The following is an 18,184-nucleotide window of genomic DNA, read 5'->3' on the forward strand; positions in this document are numbered from 1 at the left end:
TCCTCTGTCATCCCCTTCTCCTCCTGCCTTCAATCTTTCCCAGCATCAGGGTCTTTTCCAATGAGTCAGTTTTTCGCATCAGGTGACCAAAACATTGGAGCTTTGGCTTCAGAATCAGTCCTTCCAATGAATATCCAGGACTGATTTCCTTTAGGATGGACTGGTTTGATCTCTTTGCAGCCCAAGGGACTCTCAAGAGTCTTCTCCTACACCACAGTTCAAAAGCATCAATTCTTCAGCACTCGGCTTTCTTTATGGTCCAACTCTCACATCCATACATGACTACTGGAAAAACTACAGCTTTGACTAGACGGACCTTTGTTGGCAAAGTAATGTCTCTGCTTTTTAATATGCTGTCCAGGTTGGTCATAGCTTTTCTTCCAAGGAGCAAGCATCTTTTAATTTTATGGCTGCAGTCACCATCTGGAGTGATTTTGGAGCCCCTTAAAATAAAGTCTGTCACTGTTTCCATTGTTTCACCATCTATTTGCCATGAAGTGATAGGACCAGATGCCATGATCTTAGTTTTCTGAATGCTGAGTTTTAAGCCAACTTTTTCACTCTCCTCTTTCACTTTCATCAGGAAGCTCTTTAGTTTTTCACTTTCTGCCATAAGTGTGGTGTCATCTGCAAATCTGAGGTTATTAATATTTCTCCCTGCAATCCTGATTCCAGCTTGTGCTTCATCCAGCCTGGCATTTCACATGATGCCCACTGCATATAAGTTAAGTAAGCAGGGTGACAATATACAGCCTCGACATACTCCTTTCCCTATTTAGAACCAGTCTGTTGTTCCAGGTCCAATTCTAACTGTTGCTTCTTGACTTGCATACAGATTTCTCAGGAAGCAGGTCAGGTGTCTGGTATTCCCATCTCTTGAAGAATTTTCCACATTTTGTTGTGATCCACACGGTTAAAGGCTTTGGTGTAGTCAATAAAGCAAAAATGTTTTTCTGGAATTCTCTTGTTTTTTTCTATGATCCAAAGGATGTTGGCAATTTGATCTCTGGTTCCTCTACCTTTTCTAAATCCACCTTGAACACCAAGAAATTTTCACACCAAGAAATACTTAATAATGTCAAACAACACATTAAATACAGGAAAAGCAGCAAAGTCAAAACAAAAAATACAGTGACAATAAGTGACATTAACCGATAATCTACTGTGCAGGTAAACTAAACACTGTGAGTAGATACCAAGGGTAGCATAACAGCTCTGTCCTCAAGAAAGTCACCATCTACTGTGAGAGGATGCACGAGGATCACTGCAACTGAACAGAGTTTCCAGGACCACGAAAGACCCCAGGAGAGAAGCGGGAACATTTCAACCTCATATCACTGAGCCCCCACTCTGACAAGACTTCTCAAGCTTCTGCTCCTGGCCATAGGTTGAAAATCTGGCTCAGCCCAATCCCAACAACCAAAAGAATCTTGCTGGGGTCTACTTTCTCTGATTACTGCACATTATTTCTTTTTTAATCAACTAAAATATAAAATAGAATTTTTTAAAAAAACCTAAATGTGAGGCTGGATACAATAAAACCCTAAGAAGAAAACACAGGCAGAGCCTGTGAAATAAATCGCAACAGTGTCTTTTTGGATCCACCTCCTACAGTAACAGAAACAAAACAAAAATAAACAAATGGAACCTAATTAAACTTAAAAGCTTTTGCACAGCAAAGGAAACCATCAACAAAGCAAAAAGACAACCCACAGAACTGGACGAAGTATTTGCAAATGAAGCAACTGACAAGGGATTCATCTCCAAAATACACAGTTTATGCAGCTCAATATCAGAAAAACAGCAACTCAATAAAAAAATGGGCAGATCTAAATAGACATTCCCCTAAAGAAGACATACAGATGGCCAAAAATCACATGAAAAGATGCTCAATGTCACTAATTATTAGAGAAATATAAATCAAAACTACAATGAAGTTATCACCTCACACTGGTCAGAATGGTTATCACCAAAAGGTCCACAAACAATAAAACACTGGCAAGGGCGTGGAGAAAAGGAAACCCTCATACATTGTTGGTGGAAATATAATTTGGTGCAGTCACTGGGGAGAATAGTTCCTCAAAAAAACTAAAAATAGAGTTACTGTATGACCCAACAATCCCATTCCTGAGTATATATCCAGAGAAAACCATAATTTGAAAAGGTACATGCACCCCAATGTGCAGAGCAGGACTACTTATGTTAGCCGAAACATGGGGACAACCTAAACGTCCATCATCAGATGAACAGCTAAAGAAGACATAGCATCAATACACACATATGATGGAAGATTACTCAGCCATAAAAAGAACATTTGCACCAGCCTGGATGGACCTAGAGATTATCACAGTGAGCCAAGTCAGACGGACAGTGGCAAATACATGATATCATTTATATGCGGAACCTGAAAATACTGACACGAATGAACTTATTCACAAAACAGAAACAGACTCAGACATACAATACAAACGTCACTAAATGGGAAATGCTAAGGGCTGGAATAAACTGAGTTTGGGATCAAGAAAGTACGCACTGCCGTAGAGAAAGTACACAGTCACATGGACCTGCTGTACAGCCCTGGGAACTCCACTCGGTATTCTGTAATAACTAACCTATGAGAAAAGAATTTGAAAAAGAGTATAGATACATGTGTAACTCAATCATCTTGCTGTACCCCTTAAACTAACAAAATACTGTTAATCAACTATAAAAGTTTTTTAAAAGTTTTGCTATATTGTCTAAATTAAAACTTAAGTATGTTCTTTTCAAACCACACAACCAGTCCCCACTCCCAAGACGCTAACACACCTGCCACGGAGAGCGGGGCTTCGCTCAACACTGGGAGGAGCTGTTCCAGAGTGAGAGCCACGGGATGTAGGAGGGAGCGACGCCTCTGAGCCTACTAGACCTTGGTTTAGGGCACGCCCACGAGACCAGACGCGAGGACATCGCACACTTACTTACCCAGCGTTTTCTGGATGTCATTCTTGGCAGGAAGGAGAGACGCCCTGGTGTCTAACAACACCTCAGCTGTTTTCTTCAGTTTCTCTACAGCCACCTGCTGACTTGATATCTGTCCCTGCAGAGCCTGGAGAATCAAATGCCTCAATTACACTCAGTAGGACTGAATAACAGATTTGCAGCATGAAAAAAGGGTGCACAGTAAAACAAAGCGAAATCGGCCAGAGATTTGCCATCAGCAGAAACTGACACCAGAACTCTGAGCATCAGGCCAGGTATAAAGCGGCACTCGGAACCAGCAGCCACGTGGGATCATCCAGATTCAGTCCTGGAACAAACCCTCAGCATCTGCTCACGATAAACAGCCTCATTCCTGATCCTCAGACACTCCACCCTCAGGCCGAGTTCCCCAAAACCTCCAGAAAACAAAGATAAACGAGAAACAAACAACAAAAACCCTCTGGGGACATTTCAGACTCCAGGTAAGGAGATAGTTAAGGGTTCTCAGCACATCCTAATTCAATGCTGAGTCATATTCATTTCCATCAATGAAACAGAAGTTATTTAACATCGAACCAATTTCAAAAAAGCTTGCTGTATTCTGAAAGATACAAAGATCACACAGATACAAAGCTCAGCCACTGGATCCTCTGGTCTAAGGCAGGAAGTGGCGAGTGCCAAAGATGAGCAAGGAAAGCTGGGCGGGGAGGACTCCCGTGGGGTGGGCTGGGCCGGGTCTGGGGAAGGGGTGGCTGCGGGCCTCCTCCCGGGCTGCACGGCCCCCAGGTGGTGCCTCCCCGCTCCTTCCCACCTGCAAACCAGGCAGCAAGCCCTGACGATTTCAGCTGCTTCACCTTTGTTTAAACTCGGCTCCTGCTCTATATTTTTGAACCACAGGAGGAGGATCTCTCACTTCACTGGAAAAAGCCTCCTAACCACATGCTCTCCCTCCAGTCTCTCCCCCGATACAGTCCCCAGTGCGTTTGATGGAAGACACGCACCCGGCTTCATGACTCAGCTCTGAAAATCGTTCGTGGGTTCCTCATGCTTCAGAATAAGGGGGGTACTGGAACTTTCTGTCCATGGCCCACGGAAATCTATTCCTTAGTGCTATCTTCAGTTTCATCTTTATCCACCTCCGGTCCCAGGTGTGGCCCACGACACAGCTATCCCTCAAAGATTCGCTCTTCCTGGACTCAAGGCCCCAGCATCTCTACGCACTGACCCTGGCAGGCTGCACTGACCTCGGCAGGCCGCCCTGACCCTGGCAGGCCGCCCTGAGCTTGGCGCTTAACCTTGAACATTCAGCCTGGGGGCCTCCCTGTCTCTTCCCACCCCAGCCTGGGACACGGCCCCGAGGAGCTCCCAGATTTGCCCTGTGAATGTCACTGCATTGATCTGTCTCTTCTATCAAACTGGAAGCTCCGCATGAACTAGGAATTGATACTATCCAAGTTCCGGTACTACTGCCCCACCCAGCGCTGGTCACATAGCACTGATGGAAGTTTCTGGAATAAATGAGTAAATGAATAAGCAAACAAATGAAGATATAAGGTGTAAGGTTTTAAAAGCTCCTCCTCTATTTTAGCCTCCAACAACAACAACAAAAATCAAATGCCTAAAGCCGATGGCAAAAATCTCCTCAATTAACTCCAATATCCAAGAAGCTGTGATAATACACAAGTTGCTGCACCTATGTCCAAAGGTTCAACAAAGAAGGGCCAGCTTGGGACCTGTGATCTGAGTACCAGATCCTACAGGTGATCTAAGAACCCGCATCCAAAGGGTCATTTTGGGAAATTCTTCCACAGGTTTAGTTGCCATTAACGGTAAGAAATTTCTCAAAACAGGAACTTCACCTAAAATGGACTGAAGTCTAAGCCACACAGACAGCTTATTCACCTCACACAGGTTAACAGGAAATGAAGCAAGTTTGAAGGTACCTCCAAAAAGAGTATTCTTTAGAATGTGAGTTCCCCAAAGTCAGAGACAGGGTTTTAACACCTTGTGTCTTCACAAAACCTAATAGCTGACCTAGCATATAAATGTCTCTTAATGAACGAATTTATGAAAAAGTGATCATGGTTTTATAAAAATATCCTATACCAACGATGGCCCTACCGACCATCCTAAAACTTGAAAAACAGATTACAAAAAAGCATCTCTTCTTTACCTTTCTCTTCAAAACATCCACACCTTTTCTCTTCATAATTATGTTCAAGACAGTCAATAGGTTTCAGTCCCTAGCAAGGTAGGTCCTATCACTTTATGGCAAATAGAAGGGGGAAAAGTAGAAACAGTGACAGGTTTTATTTTCCTGGGCTCCAAAATCACTCTGGATGGTGACTGCAGCCATGAAATTAAAGTAAGCATTTAATTTCTTAATGCAAGCAAGCATTTCTTGCTTCTCAGAAAAGTAGCTATGACAAACCTAGACAGTGTATTAAAAAGCAGAGACATCACTTTGCTGTCAAAGGTCCATAAGGTGAAAGCTATGGCTTTTCCAATAGTCACATATGGATGTGAGAACTGGATCATAAAGAAGGCTGAGTGCCTAAGAATTGATGCTTTTGAACTGTGGTGCTGGAGAATACTTTGAGAGCCTCTCAGACAGCAGACCGTGAAGGACAGAGCCGCCTGGCAGGCTGCAGTTGCTGGGGTCACAAAGAGTTGGACCTGACTTAGTGGCTAAACAACATGTTACCAGCTTTTGATTTAGCCACGGTAGTAGTTCATAATGCCACAAAACTGCGAACTGAAGCATCCAATGGGCGCCATATACTGCTTTAATGGACTTCGATTAAATTAAGACACGAAAGCAGCATCCGTGACAGGGAACAACGCAGGATGACGATCTTGGCTTCCAGCCTGGCCCAGAAAAGGGTGAAGTTTACAAAGCCACGGGCACCTGTCCAGCTCACAAAAGTCTCCGTGCACTCATCACCCTTCCCGAGATCAGACCAAGCTGGGAAGGTCGACGCCATCCATGGGACACGGCCCCATGCCTGGCTCCAAACCCAGGCCTCTACCTGGGTCCTTTGCCTTTCTGTGCTTCATGTGGAATTAAAAATCTCATTTTGTCCACTGACTTTGAAAAGCAGCATTCTAGGCCAGCGGTATCAGACTACCTACAGGACAGCCAATGGTGATTTGAAAAATAACACTACTAACAGTGTGCTATTGGCCTAAAAGATTTCAAATGAACCCACTGGCTGCCCCAAATCGTATTCATCATACAACAGAATGTCAGTAGAAGTTAGTATTGAAAACGTAGAAAAGACTGATTATTTTGTAGTAGTCAGGTGTCTGTATTACTGTTAAAAGACAAATGATTGCAAGATGTTGTTGGTAAAAGGCAAGAAAGGGAGACGCCTTAGTCCTCATGAAAACGCATCCTCACTACCTGTTGAGATCACCGGTGAGGAAGACATCGCCACGTGCCAGGAGAAACTCTTAATCACACAATTAATTTCTAAAATGATGCTGTGGCTTAATTGGAATTCGTTCTCATTGGAGACATTCCTCTCTCTCTCTACTTCTTTGGCTGCCGTAAGAGGAGTCTTCTTCCTCTGTACGAACCAAGGAGTCTTCAGGTTTTAGAATTAATCCACGTTTCTATTTCATTAAAACGCCATAGCGTTCACTTCACTTTTTTTCCCTTTAGTTATATTAACACTACTTTTATACAGGATGTAATCAGTTTGTTAGTACAGACCTAACTAAAAATGTATTTCTGTTTCATATAGTTTCCAATGCTAAAAATACCTAACTTCCTTATTAAATGAAATACCGGCAATCTTAATAACCATCAGCTCCTGACATTTCCTATTAAAATAATGGCCTTTAAGTCACAACATCTCCTCTGCCAGCATACACTGTCCTTGGACCTGTCATCCAGCGGGGACTGAAACCTTCATTTTGATGGATCTGTTCTCGGGCTTGTGGGCAAGAGAGAAACACACACACACACACACACACACACACACACACACACACACGCACACGAGCCTCAGGACCGAGAGTGTTACTCCTGACGTGGGGAAGCTACATCCTGTGGGGCTGGCCTGGCTCGGGCCACAGGTAGCGCTGGGTCAGCCCCTTCCGGGGAAGTCACAGGGCCTGCCCTCTAGCCCCAGGCCCTCCCGTCTCTGCTTAGCTTTAAGCTGCCACACTTTACCCCAGGGAACGACACAGCACTCCTCCTGCCAGAAGACACTGGCCTCACGCAATACCTAATGGTCAGTAAAGTCAGTAGAGGACCTGCTTCTCGCGTTAACAGCACAGTGATTTCCGACTCTGTAACGAACAGATGCAACCAAATCTGAAGGACGGTGGTTTCACTGGCACCAATGCTCACTTTCTATCAAGCTGAGAATAATCTACTGCTATTCACCTGCTAGCAGGAAACACAGAATAGGTTTAAGAAATGAAACTTACAAACTCAAATTTTCTTCCTCTTTAGGCCTCATGGCCTGGCGTGTGGGATGCTAGTCTCCTGGCCTGCCATCCACCTGTGCCTCCAGCAGTGGAAGCATGAAATCTTGACCACTGGACCACCAGGGACATCCCTCAAAATCAGAGTTACTGGTCGCATGAAAGGAGAAGAACATTTTTCAAAAGTTCTCTCCCCTTACATGCGGATTTGAAAATATACCTGAAATGTACGAAATGGGCTGGACTCTCTGGGCCACTGGGGGTGTGGCTGAGACCCCACAATTACACAGTCCCCCAGCAACCCTGCACATTCAGAAGGGCAGGCGGCTTCTCCGAGAAGCGGGCGAGGTGACAACTGAAGTGTGCACCTCTGTGAATCAGGGGGCAACTCAACAGGAGGCCATGTGGAGTGTGACAGTGACTGTCCCCTGGCCCCCATCCACTCGTGGATGCTCATCGAGGACCCACGGGGGCCCCAGCACGCAGCAGTGAGCAAAGCAGACCAAGGGTCAGTCCTGCAGACCTCAGAGCCGACGAAGGAGAAAGATGGCAAACAAAACAAGTCAGAGCAGACCACAGCTGGTCCAGGCAGGACTGGAGTATAAGCTGTGTCTGGGCAGGAGGAGGTGGGGGACATAAACCATGACAGCAGTGTCAGACCAGCTAAACCAGAGCAGAAGAAAGAGAAATGGACAGACATGGGAAGATCAAGTCAGGAGGCCCGCGGAGGGACACGCACACCTGCCTAGACCCTCTCCCCTTGCCCTGCGGGCAGGATCACCCAAGTCGGGGGAAAGCAAGGTTTCCTGTGGGACTACCACGGGGCTGGATCTCTCCCTCCCTCTCGTTTCTCTTACCTTCATCTCTTCCAGCTGCCGCTGCAGGTTTTTAGGGTCCACGGCAATGGGCTCGGATAAGTGTCTGCTGGCTGTGGCCTCGCAGGCCTGGAGCCCAGAAAGAAGCCCGCACGAGGCGTCCTCGTAGTGCTGGTATTTATCCACCAGGTCTTTGAGGTTATTCCCGAGGACATTGCACTGAGAATCAAACAAAGGAAGAGTGGGAATCAAAATCTGCTACTTCTGTACACAATCTTCAGGACCTAGGAGTCACGCCACCTGTAAGACACCAGACTTCAACCACAGTGAGCAAAACCTGCAGAGCAAAGAGTTTCTCCTTTATATGAAGATGCTTCCTCTAAGCAATCAGAAAGTCACCATAAACATGAGGAGACAGATTACATTTATGCCAGTTCAAAATCATTCAGGGTTGAGTCTTCAGCCAGACTGAAGACCCTAGGTGTCAGTCATCAGAGGGGCTCGTCTCACGGAGTTGACACACCAGGCGTAGAGTGTACATCAGACAGAGGGATGGTCTCCGTGCTTCATGGATCACTTCTCTATGCTGCACAAGACTGATCAACACGAGGAGGGAAGAACCCAGACCAGGAGAAAGAAAAGGCCAACAGCCAACGATGCTCCGCAAGCCATGGGGGCAGCCTGGTCAGCCCGTTCAGCTTATACTCTCGACTGGGACATGTTTTCTCTTTTTATTTCTTTCGCTGTTTTTAAACAAAATTCTCTTACTGGTCCACAGAATAATAGAAATGGAAACTGTCTCTTAGCCACTCAGTATTAAAATAATACTAATCAAATATATGTGTAAAGCAAACACTTGTGAAGCGAATTTTAACAGATGAAGATTCCTTTCTCAAGTTTGAGGCTGCAAAGTACTCTATAGTTACAGTTTATATTTCATTTGCTCAGTCGTGTTTGACTCTTTCCCACCCGATGGACTGCAGCATGCCAGGCCTCCCTGTCCATCACCAACTCCGGGAGTTTACTCAAACTCATGTCCACTGAGTCGGTGATGCCATCCAAACATCTCATCCTCTGTCGTCCCCTTCTTCTCCCACCTTCAATCTTTCCCAGCATCAGGGTCTTTTCAAATGAGTCAGCTCTTTGCATCAAGTGGCCAAAGTATTAGAGTTTCAGCTTCAGCTTTAGTTCTTCCAATGAACACCCAGGACTGATCTCCTTTAGGATGGACTGGTTAGATCTCCTTGCAGTCCAAGGGACTCGGAAGAATTTTCTCCAACACCACACTTCAAAAGCATCAATTCTCGGCGCTCAACTTTTTTTATGGTTCAAATCTCACATCCATATGTGACTACTGGAAAAACTATAGCTTTGACTAGACGGACCTTTGTTGGCAAAGTAATGTCTCTGCTTTTTAATATGTTATCTAGGTTGGTCATACGGAGAAGGCAATGGCACCCCACTCCAGTACTCTTGCCTGGAAAATCCCATGGGCGGAGGAACCTGGAAGGCTGCAGTCCACGGGCTTGCTGAGGGTCGCACACAACTGAGCCACTTCACTTTCACTTTTCACTTTCATGCACTTGAGAAGGGCAACCCACTCCAGTGTTCTTGCCTGGAGAATCCCAGGGACAGAGGAGCCTGGTGGGCTGTCGTCTATGGGTTAACACACAGTCGGACACGACTGAAGCGACTTAGCAGCAGCAGCAGCAGCAGCAGCAGCAGGTTGGCCATAACTTTTCTTCCGAGGAACAAGCGTCTTTTAATTTCATGGCTGCAGTCACCATCTGCACTGATGTTGGAGCCCCAAAAATAAAGTCTCTCACTGTTTCCATTGTTTCCTCATCTATCTGACATGAAGTCATGGGACCAGATGCCATGATTTTAGTTTTCTGAATGCTGAGCTTTAAGCCAAATTTTTCACTCTCCTCTTTCACTTTCATCAAGAGCCTCTTTAGTTCTTCTGTGCTTTTGGCCATAAAGGTGGTGTCATCTGCATATCTGAGGTTATTGCTATTTCTCCCGGCAATCTTGATTCCAGCTTGTGCTTCTTCCAGCCCAGCATTTCTCATGATGTACTCTGCATATAAGTTAAATAAGCAGGGTGACAAAATACAGCCTTGGTGTACTGATTTTCCTATTTGGAACCAGTCTGTTGTTCCATGTCCAGTTCTAACTGTTGCTTCTTGACCTGCATACAGATTTCTCAGGAGGCAGGTTAGGTGGTACGGTATTCCCATCTCTTAAAGAATTTTCCACAGTTGGTTGCAGTCCACACAGTCAAAGGCTTTGGCAAGGTCAATAAAGCAGAAGTAATGTCTTTCTGGAACTCTCTCGCTTTTTTGATGATCCTGCGGATGTTGACAATTTGATCTCTGGTTCCTCTGCCTTTTCTAAATCCAGCTTGAATATCTGGAAGTTCACGGTTCACATACTGTTGAAGCCTGGCTTAAAGAATTTTGAGCATTACTTTACTAGCGTGTGAGATGAGTGCAATTGTGTGGCAGTTTGAGCATTCTTTGGCATTGCCTTTCTTTGGGATTGGAATGAAAACTGACCTTTTCCAGTCCTGTGGCCACTGCTGAGTTTTCTGAACTTGCTGGCATATTGAGTGCAGCACTTTGACAGCATCATTCTTTAGGATTTGAAATAGCTCAACTGGAATTCCATCACCTCCACTAGCTTTGTTCATAGCGATGCTTCCTAAGGCCCACTTGACTTTGCATTCCAGGATGTCTGGCTCTAGGTGAGTGATCACACCATCGTGATTATCTGGGTGGTGAAGATCTTTTTTGTATAGTTCTGTGTATTCTTGCCAGCTCTTCTTAATATCTTCTGCTTCTGTTAGGTTCATACCATTTCTGTCCTTTATTGTGCCCATCTTTGCATGAAATGTTCCCTTGGTATCTCTAATTTTCTTGAAGAGATCTTTAGTCTTTCCCATTCTGTTATGTTCCTCTATTTCTTTGGACTGATCACTGAGGAAGGCTTTCTTATCTCCCCTTGCTATTCTTTGGAACTCTGCATTCAGATGGTTGTATCATTCCTTCTCTCCTTTGCCAAAGTACTCTGCTCAGAACCAAAATACACACACCACCTGCTGGTCAAAATGGGCAGTACAGAATTTTATAGTCAGGGCTGCCTGGAAACCATACTACATGAACCAAGTAAATAACTTTACATTCTTAATTTTTAAATACGTACTGTAGAAGTAAAGCAGATGAATAGGACTGATGGAAGCAAGATGAAAATGCCTTATTTTTCCTGCTTCAGTTTTCAAATTTCTTGCTTCTAATTCCAAAACTAAAGTTAACAGGACAGAGTGAAAACTATAGGTACAGATTAAAAAGTTAAAAATGAAATAACCTTATTGCACAGAAAATGAAATCATAAACAAAGCAAAGTTAATACCGATGGAATCAGAGAAAATACTGGCAAATGATGAAACCAACAAGGGCTTGAACTCTAAAACATATAGACTGCTCATGTAACTCAATAACAAAACAAACACCAATTGAAAAATGGGGAGGACTAAATAGACATTTATCCAAAGAAGACATACAGATGGCCAAGAGGCACATGAGAAGATGCTCAACATCACTAAATATTAAGCGAAATGCAAATCAATATTACGAGGTTACCACCTGGCACCAGGCATAATGGCCATCATCAAAAAGTCTACAAATAATAAAAGCTGGAGAGGGTGTGGAGAAAACGAAACCCTCCTACACTGTTGGTGGGAATGTAAACTGGTGCAGCCACTATGGAGAACAGTAGGAAGTTGCCTCAAAAAACTAAAAATAGAGCTACCACCTAATTTAACAATACCACTCCTGGGCATAACATCCAGATAAGCACTCCAACCACTATGTTCATAGCAGTGTGATTCACGATGGCCAAGACACGGAAACTACGTAAGTGTCCATGGACAGAGACCAACAGATAAAGATGTGGTCTATGTATACAGTGGAATATTACTCAGCCCGAAAAGGAATGAAACAATGCCATCTGCAGCAACATGGATGGAGCTAGAGATGGCCAGTGAAGTCAGTCAGGAAGAGAAAGACTAACGCCATATGATATCACTTGTATGCGGGATCTAAAATATGATGCAAAGTTGCCTGAGAAACAAAAGCAGAGTCATAGACACAGAGTCACAGACATGATCCCAGACTCCAAACCTTTCCCTCCCTCTGGGTGCGCGGGAGGGAAAGGTTAGGAGTCTGGATTAGCAGAGGTGAGCTATCTTAGGCAGAGAGGATAAACAACATAGGACTGGGGACTATATTCAACGTCTGTGATGAACCGTAATGGAAAGACTATCAGAGAGAATGGATGCCCGTGTACCACTGAGTCACTTTGCTGTACAGCAGGAATTAACATGACCTTGCAAATCAATCAGACGTCAGTTTTCAACACTGCACTTACCTTCGTGTAGAGGGACCTGAAGCGCTCGGTGGCGCGGTCCAGCCGGCCCTGCACTTCTCTGTGGGCGGCAGAGGTGTCCACCTGGTCCCGATCAGCCCGGCCGCCTCCCTCTCTCCCGCTGCACGACTTGGCTGCCTCCAGCACTCTGTTGCCAGCGATGGTGATGTACCTCAAGTCCCCCTTGTGCGAAATGACGTCTTCCGAGAAGCTCTTCTGCCGCTTGAGCTTGGCCGTCAGCCCGCTGAGGTCGTCGGCGCCGGCCTCCAGGTTCTGCAGGTCCTGCTCTGCCTGCTGCAGCCACTGCTCAAACTCGCCGCAGTCGGCGTCGAACTTGTGCAGCTCCTCCTGCAGGGAGCGCGTCCGGCGCACCGCCGTCTCCGACGCGGCCAGCGCGCTTTCGAAGTGAGCCTTCAGCTCCGTCACGTTCCTCTGCAGCTTCTCCTTCTCCTCCGGGCACAGGTGGTGGCCCTGCGTCTCCAGCAAGGCCTGGGCCGCCTGCGTGGCTGCGAGGACCGCCTGGTGCTGCGCCGCGAGCTCCGCGTGCTGCGCCTGCGCGAGAGCGGCGGGGTCAGGGCGCGGGGTCTGCGGGCGCGGAACGCTCACCAGCGCCTCCCGCCACGCTGCCCCCGCCTCTCCTCCACTGATGAGCTTCCCCACAGGAGGTGCACGCTCACCTCATCTTAGGATTTCCAGTCTTCTCTGGAAAGGACTTAGGCAAGCACACAGAACAAGTACCGTTTTGATAAGTTTGGGGAGGAACGGCACAAATTACTCTTCTAACTTGAAAACAAGCACCCACCACCTGCTCTAGGTCGGCTGGTCCCTTCCTCACGAGCCCCCTAAAGGGACGGGGAGCGTCTTCACCAGATTATTGATCAAGGAAGTATGATGTTTGCTTACGAAATGAACTTGAAAAAAATACTTAATAGGAAAAAAGAATCTATAATTTGAAAGCATCAAAAAAAAAAAAACCCATGAAGATAAGCAGTAAGCAAGAACAATACACATTTGGAGAAGCTCAAGAGAAGTCAGAGGAGCATGTACAATAGAGGAGCATCTTGGAGCTGCTCCTGGGCTGGCGGAGGCCCGGCCTCCAAAGCGGAAAGAGGACAATACCCCACAGTCACAGATACGCTGAAAGGACCACAGGAAGCCACGCAGGAAGAACACTGCCCGCAGAGCCTGGCACACCCAGGGATCCAAGTCCACCCTGGAGGCGGTGCACAAAGCAGGTCACAGGTGAGGGGCAGGTGGGTCACAGGTGTGCACAGCTACCCGCCCTGGGCCCTCAGGGCAGCTGCGCAGGCCTCAGGAGGCCAGGAGCCCTTCCTCTCCAGCCATAAGCAGCTTCTTCCATCCACCCCATCATGCCATTAAAATGTGGTAAAAAGCATAATGGAAAAGACACAACTGTATAAAGTGTATACATACGTATAACTAGATCACTTTGCTGTACCATAGAAACTAACACAACACTGTAAATCAACTATACTTCAATTTTTAAAATGTGTAACAATCCTTTGGGGCCATTTCTGCATTTCTTGTGATGACTTACTTGAAGCCAGACGTCTGATCCTAACCACTTCCAAACCCCCTCTGGGACCTGACTGTCCCCGCCCCGACCAGGCACCTGGCCTCCACCTCTACCCACCCCCACCCGCGGACACGCTGAGACCCCTTTCTCCAGCTGCTCTCCTGTCTGGCTCCAGCTCTACCCCCAAATACTTGCCTGGCAACCCCCATCTCCCCTAAGTCTTGCCACAAATCTCCCTCCCCTGTCTGGCCCTTCTCTGATGATCCTATTAACCCTGAAGGAGGGCCCCAACCCCACACTCACCCACCCATACCCAACTCAACTCAGTAGGAAGTCGGCCTCCCAGCACCCACAGAATGCAGATGGTTACTGCCTGCCCAGTCATCCTCAGTCCTGCAGGCAAGCACCAGGATGGGATTCATTCTGCTCATGACTGACAAAAGAGCTGGCACCCAGGGGCTGAGAAAAGATCACGCCAGCCATCAAATGAACAGGGCCGAGGAGCTGTGGGGCAGCTCGTTCTGAAAAGTCTGATCCCAGACATCAGCAGAGAACAGGCTCACCAGTCCTGGTCCCCACCGCCTGTAAAAACACCTGCCGCGTGGCAGACATATGCAAGGACTTCTCTCTCAGCGACTTTTCTCCCACAAGTGATGTCTTCCATGTGAGTCATAGTCACAGGACGCCTCTGTCCGGTAGATTGGACAGGTGTAATTATACCTATAGGTCACCCAGTCCGTCCTTCCCTCTGACAGATGAGGGGAGACAGGCTGCAGGTGGGGAAGCACCGAGCCCGGGACGTGTGGCACAGACAAAGAGCGAGCCCCAGAGCCCTGTGCTCCCGAGCCTCTGGGCCATCTCTCCGCTCTGCCAGGAGAGCAGGAATTTCTGAAGTTCCTCAGGTTCCCATCTTCTCAGCAGTAAAACGGTCAGAAGGGCAAACGTCGTACTGTGGCCAAAAACCAGGGTTTCCTGAGCAGCACCTGTGTGTCTGGCCCACCCTGGTATTTTTCACTCCTTGGGTAGAGTTCCTACCCTTTCCTGACTCCTCTGTAACTGACTCACAAGGTTCCTTTAGGAAATCATTACATTTTTCATTTTAAGAGGCAATTACAGTCAGGTTTTGAAATAACCTCTTGAAACTGTGATGTAATGAACACCCCCACTCTTCTTCTGGTTTACTTTCTAATTCCTGTAACAGCAAAGCTTCTCAGAGAGCACTCTGTTCCCAAGACGCCAAAGACAAAGGCTCAGAGGCAAACAGCAGAACCACAAACGTTTCTGAAACCCACCAAAAGCCAAACAAACACTCTTTAAAAACAGCTTTCAAACGCCCCCTTGGCTCCTGGAACAGCGTTCACATCAGCTCTGACTTCCTGCATGCAGTGAGCTTTCACTCCTCTCCTCCACAGCACCTTCACCAAAACAGCCAAGCTGAGGTCTGCAGAGGACGCGCATGAACGCAAGAGGACACAGCAGGCACAAACTGGAATTCAGCAGAGGGCCTCACAGCCTAGGCTTAAACCCAGACTCCATCCCTCGCTAGCATCGTGACCTGGCCAAGCCAGCTCATTCTGTAAGTTGCTTTTCCCATCTGTCGCTGTTCAGTCGCTGAGTTGTGTCCAACTCTTTCGCAACCCCATGGACTACAGAAGCCAGGTTACTGTGTCCATGGGATTTCCCAAGCATTCCCAAGTATTCCAGGAATACTGGAGTGGGTTGCCATTTCCTTCTCCAGGGGATTGTCCCAACCCAGGGATCAAACCCAGGTCTCCTGCGCTGGCAGGTGGATTCTTTACCACTGAGCCTCCAGGGAAGCCTTCCCCATCTGTAAAATGAGAAGAGTAATAATATTAACAATAATAAGCTCATCACCACTATAATTATATTCTCATTTTACAGAGTGGTGGAGAGGACGAAAGGGACAAAGGGATGAGTCAAGCTGGGAAGAGCTCTGAAGCTTGCCTGGACCACTGTCGCCGCTCTATGAATGCTAGCTATTATTGTTATTGCTGTTAATTCCTTACAACTCTGCTTTACAGAGAAGAACCCCACATCTAATGAGGTAGTTCTCATTGCTTTTGACTTGTTTACGATTCTCAGCACAACTTATTCTGACATAATGAGGAGCCTAGAAAAAAAGGACTTGACTCTCAAAGGTCCCTGAACTTTGAAGGGACAACTCTCGTGCTAAGTTCTTCCTAGCTTTATAGACCCCAAAAGAGACTCTAACAATATCCTGTTTGAAACAACACACCTTCATCTTCTGGTACTGCTGGTTCAGGTTCTCCTCGGTGGTGCCGACATGCCCGTCAACATCCGTGTCCAACAGGTTACCATTAAATTCGTCCTCTTCTCCCATCATCGACTTGCCATCACCCTCTTGAAAGTGCGTCCCATTCTGCTCAATGATCTGTTTCGGCTCCATCGCTGCCCGTCCTGAGTCTCTGTCGACATTTGCCAACCAGTCCAAGAGGTTTTCGATTTTGGTTTTGCTCTCTTCCAGCTGCTTCGCAGCCACAACCTGGGCAGGAAAGGTCACAACAGGCAACCTTGAACATGGGCCGAGGCATGGGTATTTAGATATTCCAAAAGCAAATAGTAAGATCACTAAAAAATCAGAGTGGGGAAACAAACCAGACCCGTGCTGAAAACTCAACATGATGAAATTAAGTCTTACAGCAACTGGTAGTTACTCTGAAGTTTCCATTGTTCTTAAAATACATTCCAAAATTATAACTGATGAGACCTCACACATCTCACAAGTAGAAAGTTCCACAATCCCACTTAGATTTTTTTTTTAAAAGTCCAACAAAGCCTACACACTACTATATGTAAAAGAAATTAAGCTACAAGAAGGGAATCCCCCAGCAGTCCAGAGGTTAGGACTCGATACTTCCACTGCCGAGGACACAGGTCTGATGCCTTACCAGAGAACTGTGCGAGCTGTGAGGCCCAAAAAGGAGCTGCAAGGATATATGGTCCAGCACGGGGAATACAGCCAATATTATATAATCGCTACATATTGAATATAACCTTTAAAAGCTGTGAGCCACTATGTTGTACGCCTGTAACTTTTAAAATATTGCACATCAACTTTGATAAAAAAAAAAATTCTGAGTTCAGCAAGGCCAATTCTTCAAATCTGGTCAATTACATACATGAAAACCCAAAATTCTAGTCTCTGTGCTAATCATCGCTTTGACCTCCTGACAGCAGGTAACACATAAAGGCCCTGGAGAGCCCCGTCATTCTCAACAAAGCCGCAGGAGCGGGCACCACACATCTGAATAAGGACCTTTTCCGTTTCCTCTCGGATTGCTGTCGTCACAACCTTGTCCAGCTCTTTCTTTGACTGTTCCGCCTTTACAGTCAGCTGCTCACACTTCATCTTAGCTTCGTTCAGTTTCTGTTCAATCACAGCCTTATCTTCTCGTGACAGCTTTTCACCACTCTCTTTTAAGAAATTCTCTGTGTTTTTCACTATTTCTGCCAATGCCTGCACACTTCCTTGCATATCTTTCTGTAATTCCTTTTAACACAGAAGAAAAAAAAAATTAGTAAATTAGTAAACCCATTTAATTCTTTCAAAACCATCATTCTGAAAGTGGGGGTAGGTGTGGGCAGAGGAGGACACATACAACGCATACAGGTTGATAAAGCATATTCAATACCATGTTCATCTGAATGGTTTTATTTAAATCATAATATTTAATGTAATTTGAAACCTCAAAGAACATTAAAGAAAGGTATAAGATTTGCATGGTTAATAAATGGATGTGGTTTGTAAAACACTGAAAACAAATCTTTAGTATATAATCTTTACAAATTTGTACACATCACATTTGTTTACATTATGTGAGTACATGAAGTTTTTAAATGCATGTTAATATTATCAATTGTTTCTAAACATTAATTCTTTAACATCTATCTACTGCTCAGAATAAAAACAAATAATTCCCTAAATTATGAGCTAAGTTGTTCCTAAGATAATTGCCAAATAAAGACAATT

The 18,184-nt window shown here is 45.9% G+C and overlaps 1 protein-coding gene across 21 annotated transcripts in view; it reads right to left on the bottom strand.

Moving 5' to 3' along the window:
- The window catches only part of DST (dystonin), a 530,351-nt gene that overhangs the window by 127,113 nt on the left and 385,054 nt on the right, over positions 1-18,184 (bottom strand). For all 21 annotated transcript variants that reach the window (XM_018038670.1, XM_018038677.1, XM_018038675.1 and 18 more), the window contains 5 exons: positions 17,471-17,704; positions 16,430-16,696; positions 12,639-13,187; positions 8,253-8,429; positions 2,965-3,088 (listed from right to left, as the gene is read on the bottom strand). In XM_018038670.1, the coding sequence (XP_017894159.1) occupies positions 2,965-3,088; positions 8,253-8,429; positions 12,639-13,187; positions 16,430-16,696; positions 17,471-17,704 (1,351 nt within the window). The remainder of the gene's footprint in view (positions 1-2,964; positions 3,089-8,252; positions 8,430-12,638; positions 13,188-16,429; positions 16,697-17,470; positions 17,705-18,184) is intronic.

This window comes from Capra hircus, chromosome 23, assembly GCF_001704415.2.
Source record: "Capra hircus breed San Clemente chromosome 23, ASM170441v1, whole genome shotgun sequence".
In the NCBI taxonomy this organism is placed as follows: Eukaryota; Metazoa; Chordata; class Mammalia; order Artiodactyla; family Bovidae; genus Capra; species Capra hircus.